At 45.5% G+C, this 23,917-nt stretch overlaps 1 protein-coding gene across 1 annotated transcript in view; it reads left to right on the top strand.

Annotated features, from left to right (window-relative positions):
• The first annotated feature begins 13,297 nt into the window (after positions 1-13,297).
• DBNL (drebrin like) overlaps positions 13,298-23,917 on the top strand; it is a 76,623-nt gene continuing 66,003 nt past the window's right edge. The window contains exon 1 of the mRNA XM_082256926.1: positions 13,298-13,538. Within this exon, the coding sequence (XP_082113052.1) occupies positions 13,456-13,538 (83 nt within the window). The 5' untranslated portion in view covers positions 13,298-13,455. The remainder of the gene's footprint in view (positions 13,539-23,917) is intronic.

Genomic DNA, 23,917 nt, shown 5'->3' with positions numbered 1-23,917 from the left:
AAAAAAAAAAATCTGAGAAGAGTTTTAAGTATTTCCTATGCAACATACAAAATGGTGAAAAAAAAAAGTTTTTGCTTTAGCTATAGTACCTAAACCCAAAAATAATATAATTTAATGCAAAAAGATTGCAGGATGCTCACTGTCCTATTGCCATTGGGGAGATCAGTATGCATGCCAGGGGTGGGGGTTAGTTTGAGAAATTGGGACAGATTTGTTGATGAGTGAAAAAGTAGCAGTAAGCCTGGGGGTATGCTGTGTATAAGGAGCTAAGCTTTGCAGATTTCACAGGAGAGTAGCTCTACCAGTCTAAGCTGTAGGAGCATAGAGAAAGGTGTCAGCAAGAGGAGTAACAGGTGCCCAAGGGCAGGAGCGAGATGTGTGGGAGACAGTTTGACTTCGAGAGAAATCCCAGTGCAATATGTAGGTCAATGGAGGCAAGAACCAGAAACACAAGCTGAACCTCTGTTAAAAAAAAAAAAAGCTTCATCAGCTTTGAATAAAAATAGAATAGGCTGCAACCTATTACTGTTTCTCTGTGGTTATTTAAAGCTCTACACCCCCAAAAAAAAAAAAAAAAAAAATTACCTTATAGGTGGAGCCTGCAGCTCTCCCTGCAATCGTTCCCAAAACGCCTACTATGTCCTGCTGCTGCCACTCTTCCAAGTTGCATGATGCCCACTGTCATTTAACCTATTTCCGGGGGCCCCCAGTCTGTCATGACCCATCATCATCCTACCAGCCAGAGTGCTCAGTACTGTTACATAGAGGGTCCTATAAATGTCCTCATCTGAGTGCTGTTCTATACAATATAAGGATTACCTACTGCCAGAGGAAAAAAGCAGAGATGTATAGTAACTAAGTAGAACTACTTCACTACTGTACTTAAGTACCAAAAAGCGGTATCTGTACTTTCCTGGAGTAAAATATTTTTCTCCTACTTCCACTTTTACTTCACTACATTTTTTCGATGATCTCAATACTTCTACTCCGATATTTTTTTGTGTGCTGCATAGTTACTCGTTACTATTATAAAAAATACCACTGCCAGAACAGTAGATGGCAGGTTTCATGAAGCTCAAAACATGTGTATTATCAGCGCATACGAAAATAAATGCTACTGTATGTATAAATAAAAGCTGCATTTGAAATAATTAAAAACAATATGATGTTCAAACTTTTGACTTCTTTCTTTAATAACTACATAACACAGTACTTGTACTTTTACTTTCAGTACTTGAGTAGCAATTTTTTTTCAAAACTACTGGTACTTTTACTTTCAGTACTTGAGTAGCAAAATTTTTAAAAAAACTACTTGCAATACTTAAGTACAAAAAATGTTGAATACTTTAGTACTTCTACTCAAGTCACTTTTTGATAGAGCACTTCCACTCAAGTCACTTTTTGATCGAGCACTTGTACTTTTACTCAAGTATGGGTTTCGAGTACTTTATACAACTCTGGGAAAAAGACAGAAGACATTTGACAGGGGAAAAGACAGATGGAAAAAGTTATGTATGATAAAAAAAATAAATAAATGTAGGTCTGCAGCCTTATGTTAGTTTTATGTTTCTTCTGAAATTTAAAGCCAGTAGGTTGGGGGGCAGTGGGTGGGGATGAACTTCCACTTTAATGACCGAGTGGAATTGGGAGCAGGTGACTGTCAAAACGAGGTACCTGCTCCCTATATAGAAAAAATAAAAACACCAATACACACAGGGCAGGGGTAGAGAAGGACAATCAGCAGAGCTTTCTTTGGTAAATTAAATTCTATTTGAGCCTTTTTCACAGGATCGTTAATTTGTAAGTGAAAAATACAGTGGGAAAAAGAATGATTTGACCCCCCTGCAGATTTTGTAAGTTTGCCCACTTACAAAAAAAATGAAGAGTGTATAATTTTTATCATAGGTGTATTTTAAATGATCGAGACAGAGAATCAACCAAAAATCCAGAAAAGACGCGTGATACAAATGTTATAAATTGAGTTGCCGTTCGGTGAGTAAAATCAGTGAGTGAAATACGTATTTGATCTCCTAAAAACAACAATAATTCTGGGTCCTACAGACTGGCTAAAGTATGTGCTCATATGGTACACAGATACCTGTCAATTTAAGAAGGCGCTCCTAACGACAACCCGTGTATAAAAGACACCTGTCCATAGAATCTCTTTCTTCCATTCCAACCTCACCATCATGGACAAGACCAAAGAGCTGTCAAAGTTTGTCAGGATTGTAGACCTGTACAAGGCTGGAATGGGCTACAAGACCATCAATCGGCCTCGGTCTGGAGTTTAATGCAACTTTTTGACTCATGGGGTAAGGATGATCATGAGAAAAGTAAGGGATCAACCCAGAACTTCATGGGAGGAGCTTGTGAATGATCGCAAGGCAGTTGGGACCACACTCACTAAACCATTGGTAACACAAAACGCTACCATGGACTGAAATCCTCAAGCTACCGCAAGGTCCCCCTCCTCAAGAACATATGTACAGTCCTGTCTGAAGCCAATGAACTTCTAAATGATTCAGAGAAGGATTTGAAGAACGTGCTATGGTCAGATGAGACCAAAATTGAACTCTTTGGCATTAACTCAATTTGCCGTGTTTGGAGGAAGAAAAATGCTGCCTATGACCCTAAGAACACCATCTCTACAGTCAAGCACGGAAATGACAACATTAGGCTTTGGGGCTGTTTCTCTGCTAAAGATACAGGCCGACTTTGCCGCATTGAGGGCCCAAGTGTATTTAGTTGAGCCTAAGGAGTATCCCACTCATTCCCTTCTCCCATCCCCTATCTACAATAAAACCACAAAACAAAGATGCCGGAGTTGTCAATGTGTCAGTTCTCACACCCAGGGTCGCAGCTCACATGGGCTGGAGAGGTAACCGGTAACAATGGCAGACCCACATATGGCCACAGGCCTGGAAACCTTGCTACACATGTATTGTAAAACCTTGGATGAGAACTTTATTCCCTTAGCAAGAACACTGAAGATGGGTCTTCCAGCATGACAATGACCCAAAACATTCCGCTAAGGCAACAAAGGAGTGGCTCAAAAAAAGCACCTTAAAGTGATGGAATGGCATAGCCAGTCTCCAGACCTTCATCCTGTAGAAATTTTATGGAGGGAGCTGAAACTTCGAGTTGCCAAGCGACAGCCAATAAACCTTAAAGATTTAGAGAAGATCTGTAAAGAAGAGTGAAACAAAATCCCTCCTGAGGTGTGCAATCTTGGTAACCAACTACAAAAAACGTCTTACCTCTGTTCTCCCCAACAAGAGTTTCATGACAAGTCATGTTTTCCTTGGGGATCAAATACTTAGCTATAATAAAAATTATAGACTCTTCATTTCTTTGTAAGTGGGCAAACTTACAAAATCTGCAGGGGATGAAAAAATTATTTTCCCCACTCTTAAGTGGTTGATCTTAATTTTTACTGTCCCCAGACTGCCCACCTAAAATCTAACATGGAAGCTAGAAGAGTCTGTATACAGTATATGCTGTGGCCATGATTGTTTGCATTGCAGCCACAGCAAATCTAGCTTGGCATGCCAAACAAAAAACCTTTTATCGCAGTGGAAGTAAAATCATCTCCTGAACGCTTGCAAACCGCTTCCCCTCCACAGATCGCTTTTCTGAGGCGTGGCAGAACCCGTTGCCCATGTGCAATAGAATATGAACAAAGCATATCTCTCCATAGTGTGTACTTTTTTTCAATTAAGAGCACTAAATGTCATTGCTGTCTGCTGAATCGTTGCTCTGCTATCAACATGAATCTCTTCTGACAAGTGTTTCTTTTGACACCAAGAGAAAAATGGTGACCGGGTAGGGAGCTCTGTTCCTGTGTGCTGTGTGAAGGGGAGTGTGATTTCCCTCCAATCAGCTTTCAGAGTTCTCCCTACTGAGCTCTGCAGAATGTAACTGGTTGCCGACCACCCGCCGCCTTTTTACTGCGACAGTGCGGCCCTCCTGCACAAACCGACATAGGTATACGTCGGTCGCATGCCGGCAGCTAGGGGGTGAGCGTACGCCACCACTCTGCAGCGGGGAAGCTGATGCACGGGGCAGGCGGCTCCGATTGCTGCCTGACACCCGTGATCGCTCCCGGCTGAGAGAGAAGAATGGTCAACTGTTGTAAACACAGCTGACCGTTCTTCTCCCTGGAGTGATCACAGAGCTCCTGTGATCCTTCTACAGTCAGGTCCAAAAATATTGGGACATCGACACAATTCTAATCTTTTTGGCTCTATACACCATCACAATGGATTTGAAATGAAACAAACAAGATGCTTTAACTGCAGACTTTCAGCTTTAATTTGAGGGTATTTACATCCAAATCAGGTGAACGGTGTAGGAATTACAACAGTTTGTATATGTGCCTCCCACTTTTTAAGGTACCAAAAGTAATGGGACAGATTAACAATCGTAAATCAAACTTTAACTTTTTAATACTTGGCTGCAAATGCTTTGCAATCAATTACAGCCTGGAACACATAGACATCACCAGATGCTGGGTTTCATCCCTGGTGATGCTCTGCCAGGCCTCTACTGCAACTGTCTTCAGTTCCTGCTTGTTCTTTGGGCATTTTCCCTTCAGTTTTGTCTTCAGCAAGTGAAATGCATGCTCAATCGGATTCAGGTCAGGTGATTGACTTGGTCATTGCATAACATTCCACTTCTTTCCCTTAAAAAACTCTTTGGTTGCTTTCGCCGTATGCTTTGGGTCATTGTCCATCTGCACTGTGAAGCGCCGTCCAATGAGTTCTGAAGCATTTGGCTGAATGTGAGCAGATAATATTGCCCGAAACACTTCAGAATTCATCCTGCTGCTTTTGTCAGCAGTCACATCATCAATAAATACAAGAGAACCAGTTCCATTGGCAGCCATACATGCCCACGCCATGACACTACCACCACCATGCTTCACTGATGAGGTGGTATGCTTTGGATCATGAGCAGTTCCTTTCCTTCTCCATACTCTTCTCTTCCCATCACTCTGGTACAAGTTGATCTTGGTCTCATCTGTCCATAGGAAGTTGTTCCAGAACTGTGAAGGCTTTTTTAGATGTTGTTTGGCAAACTCTAATCTGGCCTTCCTGTTTTTGAGGCCCACCAATGGTTTACATCTTGTGGTGAACCCTCTGTATTCACTCTGGTGAAGTCTTCTCTTGATTGTTGACTTTGACACACATACACCTACCTCCTGGAGAGTGTTCTTGATCTGGCCAACTGTTGTGAAGGGTGTTTTCTTCACCAGGGAAAGAATTCTTGGGTCATCTACCACAGTTGTTTTCCGTGGTCTTCCGGGTCTTTTGGTGTTGCTGAGCTCACTGGTGCTATCTCTCTGATGGGTTTGTTTTTTTTTTTTCAGCCTAATGATGGCTTGCTTCACTGATAGTGACAGCTCTTTGGATCTCATATTAAGAGTTGACAGCAACAGATTCCAAATGCAAATAGCACACTTGAAATTAACTCTGGACCTTTTATCCGTTCCTTGTAAATGGGAAGATGGGGGTAAATTAGGGAATAACACACACCTGGCCATGGAACAGCTGAGCAGCCAATTGTCCCATTACTTTTGGTTCCTTAAAAAGTGATTTGGATGTAAATACCCTCAAATTAAAGCTGAAAGTCTGCAGTTAAAGCACATATTGTTTGTTTCATTTCAAATCCATTATAGAGCCAAAAAGATTAGAATTGTGTCGATGTCCCAATATTTATGGACCTGACTGTATATAGGATCACAGGTCTCTATGATCATTTCACAAGCCATGCCCCCCCACAGTTAGAATCACTCCCCTAGGCTCACATTTAACTCCTTGATCACCCACAGTGTTAACCCCTTCCCTGCCAGTGTTATTATAACAGTAACAGTGCATATTTTTAGCTCCGATTACTGTAGTAATGTCACTGGTCCCCCCAAAAGTGTCATAAATGTCAGTTAGGGGTCCGATCTGTCCGCCGCAATGTTGCAGTCCTGCTAAAGATCGCAGATCGCCGCCATTACTAGTAAAGAAAAAACAATAAAAATGACATAAATCTTTCCCGTAGTTAGACGCAATAACTTTTGCCCAAACCAATCTAAATACGCTTATTGCGATTTTTTTTTTTTTTTTTTTTTACTAAAAATATGTTGGCCTAAAATGTTAAAAAAATTCGATTTTTATTTATTTATTTTTTTGAGAATGTTATATAGCAGTAAGTAAAAAATATTGTTTTTTTTTTTTTTTCAGAATTGTCGCTCTTTTTTTGTTTATAGCGCAAAAAATAAAAATTGCACAGGTGATTAAATACCACCAAAAGAAAGCTCTATTTGTGAGGAAAAAATAGGGCATCAATTTTATTTTGGTACAGTGTCGCACGACAATTGTCCGTTAAAGTAAAGCAGTGCCAAATCGCAAAATATGGCCTGGTCATTAACGTGGAAAATCTTCCGGTCCAGAAGTGGTTAAGCTCTCCGCCCACTTTTTCCTGTCAGCATATATTCTGGACTTTGAATGGTGCAGAGAAGAAAAGACTGCAGCTAAACAGATACAACTTATGTAGGAGGATTTATTTAATTGCTGTGTATCATATGACGCCAGTCACTTCACTTGGGTATATGTTATACAATAGACAACCACTTCACGGTCTATTGTAATATGAGGGCTGGGCAGGGCATTTGTCTTTCCAGGTGGAGGTTGTATGATGTCCTCCCAGAATGTGCCTTGCGCGTACCCCACAGGCCACGCTCGGGCGCGATCTTTTTATTGAAAGTTGGCAACCCTGCCAGCTACTCCGGATGTTTGCTGAAAGCTCCCAGAAGCCGCAGAGTTGCAGGAGGTGCTCCACGCTGCAACCTGACAGTTCCAGCTATACCCTCCAGCCAATTGCCTGCCAAACTCTGCACACAGCCGGACTGCGTACCTGCCGAACTCTGCACACAGCCTTACTGCTTACCTGCCGAACTCTGCACACAGCCTGACTGCTTACCCGCCAAACTCTACACACAGCCTGACTGCTTACCCGCCAAACTCTACACACAGTCTGACTGCTTACCTGCCAAACTCTGCACACAGCCTGACTGCTTACCTGCCAAACTCTACACACAGCCTTACTGCTTACCTGCCAAACTCTACACACAGCCTTACTGCTTACCTGCCAAACTCTGCACACAGCCTGACTGCTTACCCGCCAAACTCTACACACAGCCTGACTGCTTACCTACCAAACTCTACACACAGCCTGACTGCTTACCCGCCAAACTCTACACACAGTCTGACTGCTTACCTGCCGAACTCTGCACACAGCCTTACTGCTTACCTGCCGAACTCTGCACACAGCCTTACTGCTTACCTGCCGAACTCTGCACACAGCCTTACTGCTTACCTGCCGAACTCTGCACACAGCCTTACTGCTTACCTGCTGAACTCTGCACACAGCCTTACTGCTTACCTTTCCAAACTCTACACACAGTCTGACTGCTTACCTGCCGAAAACTGCACACAGCCTTACTGCTTACCTGCCGAACTCTGCACACAGCCTGACTGTTTACCTGCCGAACTCTGCACACAGCCTTACTGCTTACCTGCCGAACTCTACACACAGACTGACTGCTTACCCGCCAAACTCTGCACACAGCCGGACTGCTTACCTGCCGAACTCTGCACACAGCCTGACTGCTTACCTGACAAACTCTGCACACAGCCTTACTGCTTACCTGCCAAACTCTGCACACAGCCTGACTGCTTACCCGCCAAACTCTACACACAGCCTGACTGCTTACCTACCAAACTCTGCATACAGCCTGACTGCTTACCTGCCGAACTCTGCACACAGCCTTACTGCTTACCTGCCGAACTCTGCACACAGCCGGACTGCTTACCTACCAAACTCTGCACACAGCCGGACTGCTTACCTGCCGAACTCTGCACACAGCCAGACTGCTTACCTGCCGAACTCTGCACACAGCCTGACTGCTTACCTGCCGAACTCTGCACACAGCCGGACTGCTTACCTGCCGAACTCTGCACACAGCCTGACTGCTTACCTGCCGAACTCTGCACACAGCCTTACTGCTTACCTGCCGAACTCTGCACACAGCCGGACTGCTTACCTACCAAACTCTGCACACAGCCGGACTGCTTACCTGCCGAACTCTGCACACAGCCAGACTGCTTACCTGCCGAACTCTGCACACAGCCTGACTGCTTACCTGCCGAACTCTGCACACAGCCGGACTGCTTACCTGCCGAACTCTGCACACAGCCTGACTGCTTACCTGCCGAACTCTGCACACAGCCGGACTGCTTACCTGCCGAACTCTACACACAGTCTGACTGCTTACCTGCCGAACTCTGCACACAGCCTTACTGCTTACCTGCCGAACTCTGCACACAGCCTTACTGCTTACCTGCCGAACTCTGCACACAGCCTTACTGCTTACCTGCTGAACTCTGCACACAGCCTTACTGCTTACCTTTCCAAACTCTACACACAGTCTGACTGCTTACCTGCCGAACTCTGCACACAGCCTTACTGCTTACCTGCCGAACTCTGCACACAGCCTGACTGCTTACCTGCCGAACTCTGCACACAGCCTTACTGCTTACCTGCCGAACTCTGCACACAGCCTTACTGCTTACCTGCCGAACTCTACACACAGTCTGACTGCTTACCCGCCAAACTCTGCACACAGCCGGACTGCTTACCTGCCGAACTCTGCACACAGCCTGACTGCTTACCTGCCAAACTCTGCACACAGCCTTACTGCTTACCTGCCAAACTCTGCACACAGCCTGACTGCTTACCCGCCAAACTCTACACACAGCCTGACTGCTTACCTACCAAACTCTGCATACAGCCTGACTGCTTACCTGCCGAACTCTGCACACAGCCTTACTGCTTACCTGCCGAACTCTGCACACAGCCGGACTGCTTACCTACCAAACTCTGCACACAGCCGGACTGCTTACCTGCCGAACTCTGCACACAGCCAGACTGCTTATCTGCCGAACTCTGCACACAGCCTGACTGCTTACCTGCCGAACTCTGCACACAGCCGGACTGCTTACCTGCCAAACTCTGCACACAGCCTGACTGCTTACCTGCCGAACTCTGCACACAGCCGGACTGCTTACCTGCCGAACTCTGCACACAGCCGGACTGCTTACCTGCCGAACTCTGCACACAGCCTTACTGCTTACCTTCTGAACTCTGCACACAGCCTTACTGCTTACCTGCTGAACTCTGCACACAGCCTGACTGCTTACCTGCCGAACTCTGCACACAGCCTGACTGCTTACCTGCCGAACTCTGCACACAGCCTTACTGCTTACCTGCCAAACTCTGCACACAGCCTGACTGCTTACCTGCCGAACTCTGCACACAGCCTGACTGCTTACCTGCCGAACTCTGCACACAGCCTTACTGCTTACCTGCCGAACTCTGCACACAGCCTTTCTGCTTACCTGCTGAACTCTGCATGGTTCGCACAGCATTCTGGAGACTCTTCTACACCACTGATGTGCCTTCATCCCTATCAATGCAGTGATTGCATCACCTTTATATAAACACCTTTTATAATACAGCCTATGTTTAGATGGTTGAGCCCTCTTTATCTACACTCACCGGACACTTTATTAGGTACACCTGTTCAATTGCTTGGTAACAAAATTGCTAATCAGCCAATCACACAGCAGCAACTCAATACATTTAGGCATCTAGACGTGGTGAAGATGAGTTGCTGAAGTTCAAACCGAGCATCAGAATGAGGAAGAAAGGGTATTTAGGTAACTTTAAACATCGCATGCTTGTTGGTGCCGGACAGGCTGGTCTCAGTATTTAAAAAACTGCCAATCTACTGGGATTTTCATGCACAACCATCTCTCGGGTTTACAGAGAATGGTCCGAAAAAAGAGGAGAAAATATCCAGTGAGAAGCAGTTGTGTGGACAAAAATGACTTGTTGATGTCAGAGGAGAATGGCCAGACTGGTTTGTGATGATAGAGAGGCAACAGTAACTCAAATAACCACTCATTACAACCAAGGTATGCAGAAAAACATCTCTGAAGGCACAACACATTGAACCTTGAAGCAGATGGGCTACAGCAGCAGAAGACCACACTGGGTGCCACTCCTGTCAGAACAGGAAACTAAGGCTACAGTACACATTGGCTCAACAAAACTGGACAATCAAAGATTGGAAAAACATTGCCTGGTCTGATGAGTCTCGATTTCAGCTGCGACATTCAGATAATAGGTTCAGAATTTGGTGTAAACGACATGAAATCATGGATCCATCCTGCCTTGTATTAACAGTTAAGACTGGTGGTGGTGGTGTAACGGTGTAGGGGATATTTTTCTTGGCACACTTTGGGCCCCTTAGTCCCAATTGAGCATTGGTTAAACACCACGGCCTACCTGAGTATTGTTGCTGACCATGTCCATCCCTTTATGACTACAGTGTACCCATCTTCTGATGGCTCCTTCCAGCAGGATAATGCACCATGTCACAAAGCTCAAATCATCTCATCACTTGTTTCCTGAACATGACAATGAGGTCACTGTACTCCAATGGCCTCCACAGTCACCACATCTCAATCCAATAGAGCACCTTTGGGATGTGGTGGGAGATTCGCATCATGGATGTGCAGCTGACAAATCTGCAGCAACTGCGTGATGCTATCATATCAATATGGACCAAAATCTCTGAGGAATGTCTCCAACACCTTGTAGAATCTATGCCAATAAGAATTAAGTCAGTTCTGAAGGCAAAAGGGGGTCCAACCCAATACTAGCAAGGTGTACCTAATAAAGTGGCCGGTGAGTGTATATGTGTATTGAGCAACTCGGGACCAGTCCTAGAGGGACAACACTGTTTTCACTTAGCCTGTCCAGCGGGGGGGGGGGGTTACGCCATGTTTTACTTGTCTGGCCAGCGCCCCATGAGGTTAGATCCTGGTTTCTCAACTAGGGTTCCCTTGAGCAATCAGCGACTTCTGCTTCTCAGATAAGTTACCAGTGTCACCATTATTATTATTATTAGCTTTTAGCAGTGTTTAGTGGCAGGAGAGTTTAGATGGAGGAAAAAAAAAAAAAAAAACACTTCCAGTGCGTCCAGGGGTAGCTAAGCTTGGGCAGAAAAACACGATTAACGCTTGTAACCCTACGTTAACGCTAGGTGTTTTTAGTGCTTGAGCATTCATTTATTTCAATGAATGTAAACAGAGAGGGGAGTAGTGGTGTATATTGATAGAGATGGGAGTAGTGGTGTATATTGATAGAGATGGGAGTAGTAGTGTATATTGATAGAGATGGGAGTAGTGGTGTATATTGATAGAGATGGGAGTAGTGGTGTATATTGATAGAGATGGGAGTAGTAGTGTATATTGATAGAGATGGGAGTAGTAGTGTATATTGATAGAGATGGGAGTAGCAGTGTATAATATTGATAGAGATGGGAGTAGCAGTGTATAATATTGATAGAGCTGGGAGTAGCAGTGTATAATATTGATGGAGATGGGGTTAGTAGTGTATATTGATGGAGATGGGAGTAGTAGTGTATATTGATGGAGATGGGAATAGTAGTGTATATTGATAGAGATGGGAGTAGTAGTGTATATTGATAGAGATGGGAGTAGTAGTGTATATTGATAGAGATGGGAGTAGTAGTGTATATTGATGGAGATGGTAGTAGTGTATAATGATGGAGATGGGAGTAGTAGTGTATATTGATGGAGATGGGAGTAGTAGTATATTGATGGAGATGGGAGTAGTAGTATATTGATGGAGATGGGAGTAGTAGTGTATATTGATGGAGATGGGAGTAGTAGTATATTGATAGAGATGGGAGTAGTAGTGTATATTGATGGAGATGGTAGTAGTGTATAATGATGGAGATGGGAGTAGTAGTGTATATTGATGGAGATGGGAGTAGTAGTATATTGATGAAGATGGGAGTAGTAGTGTATATTGATGGAGATGGGAGTAGTAGTGTATACTATTGATGGAGATGGGAGTAGTAGTGTATATTGATGGAGATGGGAGTAGTAGTGTATATTGATGGAGATGGGAGTAGTAGTGTATATTGATGGAGCTGGGACTAGTAGTGTATATTGATGAAGATGGGAGTAGTGGTGTATAATAATGATGGAGATGGGAGTAGTAGTGTATAATAATGATGGAGATGGGAGTAGTAGTGTATATTGATGGAGATGGGAGTAGTAGTGTATAATAATGATGGAGATGGGAGTAGTAGTGTATAATATTGATGGAGATGGGAGTAGTAGTGTATAATATTGATGGAGAGGGTAGTAGTAGTGTATAATATTGATGGAGATGGGAGTAGTAGTGTATATTGATGGAGATGGTAGTAGTGTATAATGATGGAGATAGGAGTAGTAGTGTATATTGATGGAGATGGGAGTAGTAGTGTATATTGATGGAGATGGGAGTAGTAGTGTATATTGATGAAGATGGGAGTCGTGGTGTATAATAATGATGGAGATGGGAGTAGTAGTGTATAATAATGATGGAGATGGGAGTAGTAGTGTATATTGATGGAGATGGGAGTAGTAGTGTATAATAATGATGGAGATGGGAGTAGTAGTGTATAATAATGATGGAGATGGGAGTAGTAGTGTATAATATTGATGGAGATGGGAGTAGTAGTGTATAATATTGATGGAGATGGGAGTAGTAGTGTATAATAATGATGGAGATGGGAGTAGTAGTGTATAATATTGATGGAGATGGGAGTAGTAGTGTATAATATTGATGGAGATGGGAGTAGTAGTGTATGTTGATGGAGATGGGAGTAGTAGTGTATAATATTGATGGAGAGGGGAGTAGTAGTGTATATTGATGGAGATGGGAGTAGTAGTGTATAATGATGGAGATGAGAGTAGTAGTGTATATTGATGGAGATGGGAGTAGTAGTGTATATTGATGGAGATGGGAGTAGTAGTGTATATTGATGGAGATGGGAGTAGTAGTGTATATTGATGAAGATGGGAGTCGTGGTGTATAATAATGATGGAGATGGGAGTAGTAGTGTATAATAATGATGGGGATGGGAGTAGTAGTGTATATTGATGGAGATGGGAGTAGTAGTGTATAATAATGATGGAGATGGGAGTAGTAGTGTATAATAATGATGGAGATGGGAGTAGTAGTGTATAATATTGATGGAGATGGGAGTAGTAGTGTATATTGATGGAGAGGGTAGTAGTAGTGTATGTTGATAGAGGGTACACCCTGGTGACCTCCTCCCTGCACTCAGTGACATAATAGGGCGCCGCATGTGACAGGAACAGGACTAGTGTAGGTAAGTGAGGGTGTGTGAGGCTGGCGATTCGTAGTTGGGCCAGCAGAGGGCGCCGGTGTTGGAGCCGATAGAAGGAGGAAGCGGCGGCGGAGGGCGCAGTGCGGGGCTGGGCATAGAGGAAGTGGAGGAGCCGGAGAGCGGACACCGGGAACATGGCTGTGAATCTCAGTAAGAACGGAGCAGCTCTGCAGGCCGCCTACAAGGATGTGGTGGACGGGAAGACCAAGACAGACTGGTGAGTGTGAGGGCTGTGCACCGGAGGACACATGGCGTGCATTGTTTGCGGGGGGGCGAGCGAGGAGTAGCGGGCGGGGTGCAGGACTACAAGTCCCAGCTTGACCTCCATGCCTGAGCCCTGACCTCTCCCCTCACCCGCATACACTGCCCTATATACACTCTCCATTCATAGGGCTCCATCAGGGGGCGGGGCCCGGATGGCAATAGGAAGTGTAATAGAGAGTGAAAGGAGAATGTACAGCCAGCAGCACAGGGGGGAGAGGACGGTGTACAGCCAGCACAGGGGGGGATAGGACGGTGTACAGCCAGCACAGGCGGGGATAGGACGGTGTACAGCCAGCACAGGCGGGGATAGGACGGTGTACAGCCAGCACAGGCGGGGATAGGACGGTGTACAGCCAGCACAGGCGGGGATAGGACGGTGTACAGCCAGCACAGGGGGGGATAGGACGGTGTACAGCCAGCACAGGGGGGGATAGGACGGTGTACAGCCAGCACCACAGGGGGGGATAGGACGGTGTACAGCCAGCAGCACAGGGGGGGGATAGGACGGTGTACAGCCAGCAGCACAGGGGGGGGGGGGATAGGGCGGTGTACAGCCAGCAGCACAGGGGGGGGGGATAGGGCGGTGTACAGCCAGCAGCACAGGGGGGGGGGGGATAGGGCGGTGTACAGCCAGCAGCACGGGGGGGGGATAGGGCGGTGTACAGCCAGCAGCACGGGGGGGGGGATAGGGCGGTGTACAGCCAGCAGCACAGGGGGGGATAGGGCGGTGTACAGCCAGCACAGGCGGGGATAGGACGGTGTACAGCCAGCACAGGGGGGGATAGGACGGTGTACAGCCAGCACAGGGGGGGATAGGACGGTGTACAGCCAGCAGCACAGGGGGGGGGGGGATAGGGCGGTGTACAGCCAGCAGCACAGGGGGGGGGGATAGGGCGGTGTACAGCCAGCAGCACAGGGGGGGGGGATAGGGCGGTGTACAGCCAGCAGCACAGGGGGGGGGATAGGGCGGTGTACAGCCAGCAGCACAGGGGGGGGGGATAGGGCGGTGTACAGCCAGCAGCACAGGGGGGGGGGGATAGGGCGGTGTACAGCCAGCAGCACGGGGGGGGGATAGGGCGGTGTACAGCCAGCAGCACAGGGGGGGGGATAGGGCGGTGTACAGCCAGCAGCACAGGGGGGGATAGGACGGTGTACAGCCAGCAGCACAGGGGGGGGGATAGGGCGGTGTACAGCCAGCAGCACAGGGGGGGATAGGACGGTGTACAGCCAGCAGCACAGGGGGGGGATAGGACGGTGTACAGCCAGCACGGGGGAGGGGGAGAGGACGGCGTACAGCCAGCACGGGGGAGGGGGAGAGGACGGCGTACAGCCAGCACGGGGGAGGGGGAGAGGACGGCGTACAGCCAGCACGGGGGAGGGGGAGAGGACGGCGTACAGCCAGCACGGGGGGGTGGGGGAGAGGACGGCGTACAGCCAGCACAGGGGTGGGGGAGAGGACGGCGTACAGCCAGCACAGGGGTGGGGGAGAGGACAGCGTACAGCCAGCACAGGGGTGGGGGAGAGGACGGCGTACAGCCAGCACGGGGTGGGGGAGAGGATGATGTACAGCCAGCACGGGGGGGGAGAGGACGGTGTACAGCCAGCACAGGGGTGGGTGAGAGCACGGTGTACAGCTAGCACAGGGGGGACGGTGTACAGCCAGCACAGGGGGGCGGTGAGGACAGTGTTCAGCCAGCACGGGGGGGTAGAGGACTGTGTACAGCCAGCACAGGGGGGGAAGGACGGTGTACAGCCAGCACGGGGGGGGGGGTAGAGGACGGTGTACAGCCATCACAGGGGGGTGGAGAGGATGGTGTACAGCCATCACAGGGGGGTGGAGAGGACGGTGTACAGCCAGCACAGGGGGGAAGAGGACTGTGTACAACCAGCACGGGGGGGGGCATTGTACAGCCAGCACAGGGGGGGGGGAGGGGGCAGTGTACAGCCAGCACAGGGGGGAGAGGACGATGTAGAGCCAGCACAGGAGGAGGGGGAGGGGAGGATAGTGTAGAGCCAGCACGGGGGGGGGGGGGACAGTGTAGAGCCAGCACAGGGGGGGGGGAGAGGACAGTGTAGATCCAGCAAAGGGGGGGGGGGGAGAACAGTGTAGAGCCAGCACAGGGGGAGAGGACATTGTAGAGCCAGCACGGGGGGGAGATGATGGTGAAGAGCTGGGGGGGTGTCTGGGATGAGGGTTGTGCGTATTCCAATGGTGAAAAGACATTTCCTGCATCTAAAGTTTCCTGTAAAGTGTATCTAAATCCCTAAACATGTAATTTGGTATTCCTTTTATAGCATGCCTTTGATGTGGTGGCTGCATTAGTTTTCTCTTCTTTTGCCTGTATTATCACCTGGTGATCTTGCTAGGAACACACGTCATGTTCCTTCATGTCTACACTTTTTTCCCTCCCTGTATCAATGATGGGAGCCATGGTTGTCCTACAGGAGGACTTTAAACCTATACAGCAGTCAGAAGCTGGCCCATTAGAGGTTGATGACACCAGAGGGATCACATGGACGTTCTGGTCATGTGATCACTGTGATTTGCTGCCACACTGAATATTAGGGAGCCCACCACCACTAGCACCCCATTGTACACAATGACAGGGGATCACTGTGCTGGGGTTGTGACGTGACTACAAAGGACACTGGCTGTAAGTGTATATGTAGCCTGTTGCTTTGCTGCCACATATAGAGGAGCGGATGGCATTACAAGGTAAACCTACCTATATTTGTTCATCTCCATTACATGGTGAATTGATAGGAGTAGTAGTTTTCACAATAAAGAGAAGGTTCATTGTGCTTTCCAGAGGTGTCTCCCTTGCACTGGGTTAAATGCTCTTTTGGCTAGGAGGGAAGGAATGAGTACAAATAGTTACCTTCTTCCTCGCTCCTGCAGGCTTCATCATCTCTGTGTCACTGCTTCCCTGAAGCTGCCTCACTGACCTCATCATATACAGTATCTCACAAAAGTGAGTACACCCCTCACATTTTTGTAAATATTTTATTATATATTTGATGTGACAACAATGAAGAAATGACACTTTGCTACAATGTAAAGTAGTGAGTGTACAGCTTGTATAACAGTGTAAATTTGCTGTCCCCTTAAAATACCTCAACACACAGCCATTAATGTCTAAACCGCTGGAAACAAAAGTGAAGACACCCCTAAATGAAAATGTCCAAATTGGGCCCAATTAGCCATTTTCCCTCCCCAGTGTCATGTGACTCGTTAGTGTTACAAAGACTCAGGTGTGAATGGGGAGCAGGTGTGTTAAATTTGGTGTTATCACTCTCACTCTCTCATACTGGTCACTGGAAGTTCAACATGGCACCTCATGGCAAAGAACTCTGAGGATCTGAAAAAAAAGAATTGTTGCTCTACATAAAGATAGCCTAGGCTATAAGAAGATTGCCAAGACCCTGAAACTGAGCTGCAGCACGGTGGCCAAGACCATACAGCGGTTTAACAGGACAGGTTCCACTCAGAACACGCCTCGCTATGGTCGACCAAAGAAGTTGAGTGCACGTGCTCAGCGTCATATCCAGAGGTTGTGTTTGGGAAATAGACGTATGAGTGCTGCCAGCATTGCTGCAGAGGTTGAAGGGGTAGAGATTCAGCCTGTCAGCGCTCAGACCATACGCTGCACACTGCATCAGATTGGTCTGCATGGCTGTCTTCCCAGAAGGAAGCCTCTTCTAAAGATGATGCACAAGACAGCTTGCCAACAGTTTGCTGAAGACAAGCAGACTAAGGACATGGATTACTGGAACCATGTCCTGTGGTCTGATGAGACCAAGATAAACATATTTGGTTCAGATGGTCTCAAGCGTGTGTGGTGGCAACCAGGAGAGGAGTACAAAGACAAGTGTGTCTTGCCTACAGTCAAGCATGGTGGTGGGAGTGTCATGGTCTGGGACTGCATGAGTGCTGCCGGCACTGGGGGGCTACAGTTCACTGAGGGAACCATGAATGCCAACATGTACTGTGACATACTGAAGCAGAGCATGATCCCCTCACTTTGGAGACTGGGCCGCAGGGCCGTATTCCAACATAACGACCCCAAACACATCTCCAAGACGTCCACTGCCTTGCTAAAGAAGCTGAGGGTAAAGGTGATGGACTGGTCAAGCATGTCTCCAGACCTAAACCCTATTGAGCATCTGTGGGTTCTCCTCAAAGGAAGGGGGAAGAGCACAAGGTCTCTAACATCCACCAGCTCAGTGATGTCGTCATGGAGGAGTGGAAGAGGACTCCAGTGGCAACCTGTGAAGCTCTGGTGAACTCCATGCCGAAGAGGGTTAAGGCAGTTGTGGAAAATAATGGTGGCCACACAAAAAATTTACACTTTGGGCCCATTTGGACATATTTACTTAGGGGTGTACTCACTTTTGTTTCCAGCGGTTTAGACATTAATGGCTGTGAGGTAATTTGAGGGTACAGCAATACACTGTTATACAAGCTGTACACTCACTACTTTACATTGTAGCAAAGTGTCATTTCTTTAGTGTTGTCACTTGAAAATATATAATGTATTTACAAAAATATGAGGGGTGTACTCACTTTTGTGAGATACTGTACAATGTGGGAGTGGTAGTCCTGCATTGTACGGGAGGTCGGCGATGGCCATCCACAACCAAGAACATTGCACAGCAGAGGGGAGCGCCGGCTGCAGGGAAGGAAAGAAAAGATCTATGTCAGAGCAACTTCTGTCAAATGGTAATGTTGGAAAATTTTTCTTGATCAGCTGCTGATCAGTGTATTCTGAGTGTACTGCTGTCAGATTACAATGTCCTAGCGGGGGGGGGGAGAGAATCTCTCCATCCACCATCATCACTGATAAGCTGCACTGATGATGTTGCACTGATAGGCTGCATTAATGCTCTGCATAGAAACCAATCACCTTCCAGGTTTTAGCCCCCATTCACACCGGTGCAACTTGTCATGCGATTTGATGGGTCTCAGCAATGGAACTGTACAAATCAGTGCGGCACTGCTTTGAAAAAAAGGTTCCTGTACTATTTTTTGTGATTTCAGGTGTGACTTGCATAGACATCTGTGCATTAAGTCACACAGATGTCAGGCAAGTTTCATCTGAAGTCACACTGCAGCTTTGAAATCACGCTACTTCACTTGACTTTAAAGTCGCATTCAATGTAAATGGAAGTTTACTTTCAAAGCTTAATTGAACAAGCTGAAGTTAAAAGCTGATTGGCTACTATACAGATCTGCACCAGTATCACCAGTACACCCTGTATTTCTGGCAGCATCCACAGGTATGTAGGGCTCAATTGCATTGTTACACAGGGGCTGGTGTGCGGTGAAGGCTGGCAGGAACAGAGCAGTGTTGATGCAATAACACTGGTGCATCACATTTCTAAGGCCCCTTTTCACTGACCAGATCAGTTTTTCACCACAGGCGATCTGTCCGCTGATCCTCAGCGGAGCGTGCAGATGATAGATCTGTGTTCCGCTCTGCTTATGAAGAGCTGACACGGACACAGCCCGCTCTGCTCCATGGGCAGTCAGATGTAAACAGACCAGCTGTCAGTTTTTTCCTGACTGCCCTCTGATCTGATTTGGCGCCTTCCATTTTGTTTTTTTGAAAATTATTTTGTATTTTCCAAGCAAGTACAAAATACAAAACAGTGACTGCATATATTCATCAGAACAAAGACCCCTTTCTGTTTGTTTTTATCGGATTGGATTTGAGGTAGGAATGTGTAAAGGGATACAAGTCCATTTAAATCCACCGTTCCATAGAGTAGAATGGAGGGCCTGATTGAGTCTGCCTGAAAAACAGATAGGCGGATCACTCGCGTGAAAGGGGGCATTTAGCGTTCTATCGGCGGAGGTGTGGTGACCTGCGCTTCACTGGAGAGAGTACTGCATGCAATACTTTTTCAGTGCACACCATAACGCAGTGGTGTGAACTGGCCGTACTGGAGACTAGGCATTTTGCGCCTCTTATGAATGGACCCTTACTGTACTTGCTGCAGTTCTTCACCTGAGATAAGAAAACGAATGTAGCCACCACATCTAAGGACTGGTAAGTTGCAATATATAACATGTTTTTGCGATATATTACATTACTTTGTTTCGGGACAGAGGAAGATCTTACAAAACCTCATTGCACAGCTGTCACATAATATGGGGAAATTATGAAGATTTCTCAATATCAGGGAGGGAGGGAACTAGGGAGTTCTTAGTGTGTGGGACACTAGAATTTTGACCTACCTCCGCAAGTCCAAAAAAAAAAAAAAGTTGTTTGTTTCAGGAGGTATGGTTGGGGGGGGGGGGGGGGTTTTAGTACTGAGGTCAGGCTGACCATACCATGGACACCCCTGCCTACAGTACCTGTTCAGCCCCAGTGGTAGCACAGCATCATTGGATGCTAAGGCGCCAACATCATCATGACAATCGATGACACATCACCACCCCCATTCAGTTGTCGGCCATGAAGGATCCTGTCATTACCCAAATTTGGACATTGTCATATTTTGGTAATGATGTCAGCAAGTATCTCTCGTCTGTTTATTTATGTTTAGCTGTTGGCCGGGGGAAATCTTTAGGGTGGGAATTAAATAGGGCCATGGATAGGCCATTGGTTGCTAGAAAGCCGGTGCACTCCGGCATCCTAGCAACCGCTAGCCCTGTATAGTAGGCTGTCATGTCATTAATGATAGCTTCCCAGCACACACCCTTATTCTGACAACTGGCTTCTCTCTGTGCTAATTCATGGTTGGTCTTAATCACTAGCTCTCTGGGACAATTCTGAGATTTTTCACATGCATGTTAAAATTCTTTTTTTTTTTTCTTGCTAGAAAATTAGTTGGAACCCCAAAACGTATATATTTTCTGATAGAGGCCCTGGAGAATAAAACGGTGGCTGTTGCCATTTTTATTTTTTTACATGTTATGTGCACAGTCGTTTATCCAATGTAGATTTTCAGGAAAAAAAATATTAAAGTCGTACTAAGGTAAAAAAAATGTTAATTTTCCTTTTGTTATAAAAATAACAAACATGTTATACTTACCTGCTCTATGTAATGGTTTTGCACTAAGCAGCCCAGATCCTCCTTCTTGGGTCCCCCCCCACCCCATGCAGTGCCTGTTCCTGAGCCCCACTCTGTGTCCATAAGACAGAGCAGGGCTCGGCCCCCCAATCCCTCCTCACTAGAGTTGATTTACAGCCAATAGCTCCCGCTGCTATGTCTGAACCAATGAGGAGGGAGAGAGCTGTACTCATGCAGAACACTGGATCGAGATCGGGATGGGGGGGGGGCTGCATAGAATGTATGAAAGTTAAAAGACCTGTTTTTTTGGTGAAATATGTAAGATTATGTTGCTTTGAGTAAATAGATACCAAATGTGTCAAGTTGTAAAATTGAACATGCCCTTAAAAGGGCGACAAACTACAGTACTTAAACTGTCCATAGGAAAGCTTTAAAACCCTTTACAGGTTAACACTTTAGAGCTAATCGTTAATTAGGGTCTTAGGATAATTACTCTCACTCTGACGTTCATAGAAATGCCTCACGTGTGGTATGAATGTATACTATATATGTAAAGCACTGCCTAAATTGACAGCGCTATATAAGTACCTAGAATAGATCAAAACTTGCATGTGTGTGCTGGACCTATGTGACCATTTGCATTTGTGTGTGTACTTTGAGGGACAGGGGTGCTTTTTATTTTTTTTATTTTTTAATAATTTTATTTACTATTTTTTTTTTTTTTTTTTTTTAATTTAACTTTATTGCTATCACAAGTGGATGAGCAAGTCCTCTTGTGTTAACTTTATGCAGATTACAGGTACTCTACATAAAGACATCAAGAGTCTATTAGACCCCTGATGTCTTCCTTGCCTTTCAAAGCAGCAGATCAGAAACAGATAGTTATAGCTGTACCAGCCAGGGAATTACAGCTCTGAAACCACAAGTAACGAAATTCTCATTGCTTCTGGCTTTGTCATAGAGGGGATCAGGGAATGGAATGTTCTTTCGGTTGTTCCACCATCCTGACAGCTTACTGTGGTTCCAAGCTCCCTGGGAGAAAGGCAGAGCCCAGAAACAACCACTTGCGGCAGTGGGTGCTCGGTAGGGGCTCTTTCCAGCACTGTAAAAGTGAAGCCACTTATAGCAGCCGACCACTTGCTGAAAAATAACTGTACCAGAATCAGAGCTACTGCGTTCCGCATTACCTACTTACTGTCAGAACGTTTTTATAGTATATCCTATGAGAAGTAGTTAATTTCCTCCGTATTTTTTATATGTAAACTGACGGTAATTCATTTTAAATAAGTTGCTGTCATAGCAACAGATTCTTAAAGTGTTGCAAACAAGAACTACCTGAATCTGTCAGACGAATGAAGGCTCATTCACATAAGAAGATTGGAAGAAAAATTTTGTATGTTGAACGATCGGCCGATTATCTGATTGTTCTAATACTGCTTTGGACAACTGATTCCGACTTTTTGGAGGACAAAAACCCGACGGTTCCGATTTTTCATTTGATTAGTACAGTTTTCTTCCAAAAAATTCGTAAGAGCAAGACTACGCATGCTCGGAAACAAAAGCATACATACAAAACAATACAACACATGATATCACTGCCAAAGTTGTATTCTGTCGTACGAGAAGTTGGGTAACCTCTTCGTTTTTCGATATGAGACTAGCATGCAAAAAAAAGATTATTCGTATGATCTCATTGTGTGTACCAGGCTTTGGAACTTGGAATACAACTGTCACTAAGCTTTAGTGAATTAGGTGCAGCCCATTTTAAAGGGGCCATGCCACCAAAATAGTGCCGTAAACGGTCTATTGAAGATGTTTTCAGCATCTTTAGTCCATGGCAACCACAGTGTGAGAGTAGAAATAGTTTATAATGCTTCTGGATAGTTTATTGGTCTAACTTGTATCCATTGTTTAAAAAAAAAAAAAAAAAAAAAGACGTATAATCAGAGAGCTCTGCCCAATTCAAAACTTAACAAACCCATACATGATTCATATACTCGGACAAGAACATGACACATTAAGAAGTATCTATTTGAATGAGAAATGTAACTTTTTTTCAGTGTTTCTGTAGTGCAACTTTGGATGTGTTTAACATAATCCATGAAGCCAAACTAAACTAAAATCGGACCAAAGTAGCACAGGAACTTTTTCCAAATTGGCACCACACAGCATTGCATTGTTGGGAAAGGGCACCATTAAAATTTTTGCTTTCCCTTCTCACTCTGTGTGACACAAGTCGCATCAAAAATTGCACCAGTAAGAACCATAACTGAGTTTTTCTCAATAATCTCTTGTATCATTAAGCCCAGACTATGACAATCTCTCATTACACGCTTTATAATAGTGTGCATACTCACAAAGCTTCTGTGTGTCCCCCATTGCAGGTTGAGATTGTGTGAACCAGCTGGTGTCCTCTACGGAGCATGCTCAATTTAATTTCCCTTCTAAGCTCTTTATTTCCTCATTTTTCTTATCTGTGCAGCCCACATGACTATAGAGATACACATGTGGGCTTATACACAGTGGTATATGACGTTCGCCTCCCTCCTACTTCATGTCCTCCTTTTACTAAACACTATATGGGGATGGAATATAGTATGCTGATTGAATACATTCACTAAGAATTCACCAAATGCTCAATTTTAATATAAATCAGTATTGACCAGTAAGAACCAGGCCTATTTTTGACACTTGTTGTTTACAAGTTAAAATCAGTATTTTTTTTGCTGGAATACTACTTTCTGCTAAAAAAAAAAAATAAAAATCCAATTTCTTCTTAAATTTAGTGTATTGTTTTTGTAAAAAAAAAAAAATCCAATAAGCGTATATTGATTGGTTTGCGCAAATGTTATAGCATCTACAAACTATGGTGTGTGTGTGTGTGTATATGTATGTGTAATATATATAGATAATATATAATGAATTTTTATTTTTAATACTAGTAATAAACTTACAGTGGGACTGCGATAGTATAGTGGGCAGTCAGACACTAACTGACACTTTGTGGGAATCAGTGACACCAATACAGTGACCAATGCTAAATATATGCACTGTAACAGTGCTAATGACACTAGCTGGGAAGGGATTAAATATCTAGGGCGATCAAAGGGTTAAATGCGTGCAAACCTGTGTTCATGTATAATGTGATTTTTACTAAGGGATGTGCTCGTTTTTAATCCCTGCTTTTGCAGGGAAACAAAAACCAGTACATCCCCACTGACAGGAGAGAGCTCTGTATTGTTTACATAGAGCTGCCCTGTCTTCCTCCTTGGCGATCAGCGTTACTACTACATCGCCACTACTACACTATCACTA

Source organism: Pelophylax lessonae, assembly GCF_965119305.1.
Source record: "Pelophylax lessonae genome assembly, chromosome: 4".
In the NCBI taxonomy this organism is placed as follows: Eukaryota; Metazoa; Chordata; class Amphibia; order Anura; family Ranidae; genus Pelophylax; species Pelophylax lessonae.
This window is presented reverse-complemented; position numbering and strand designations above follow the sequence as displayed.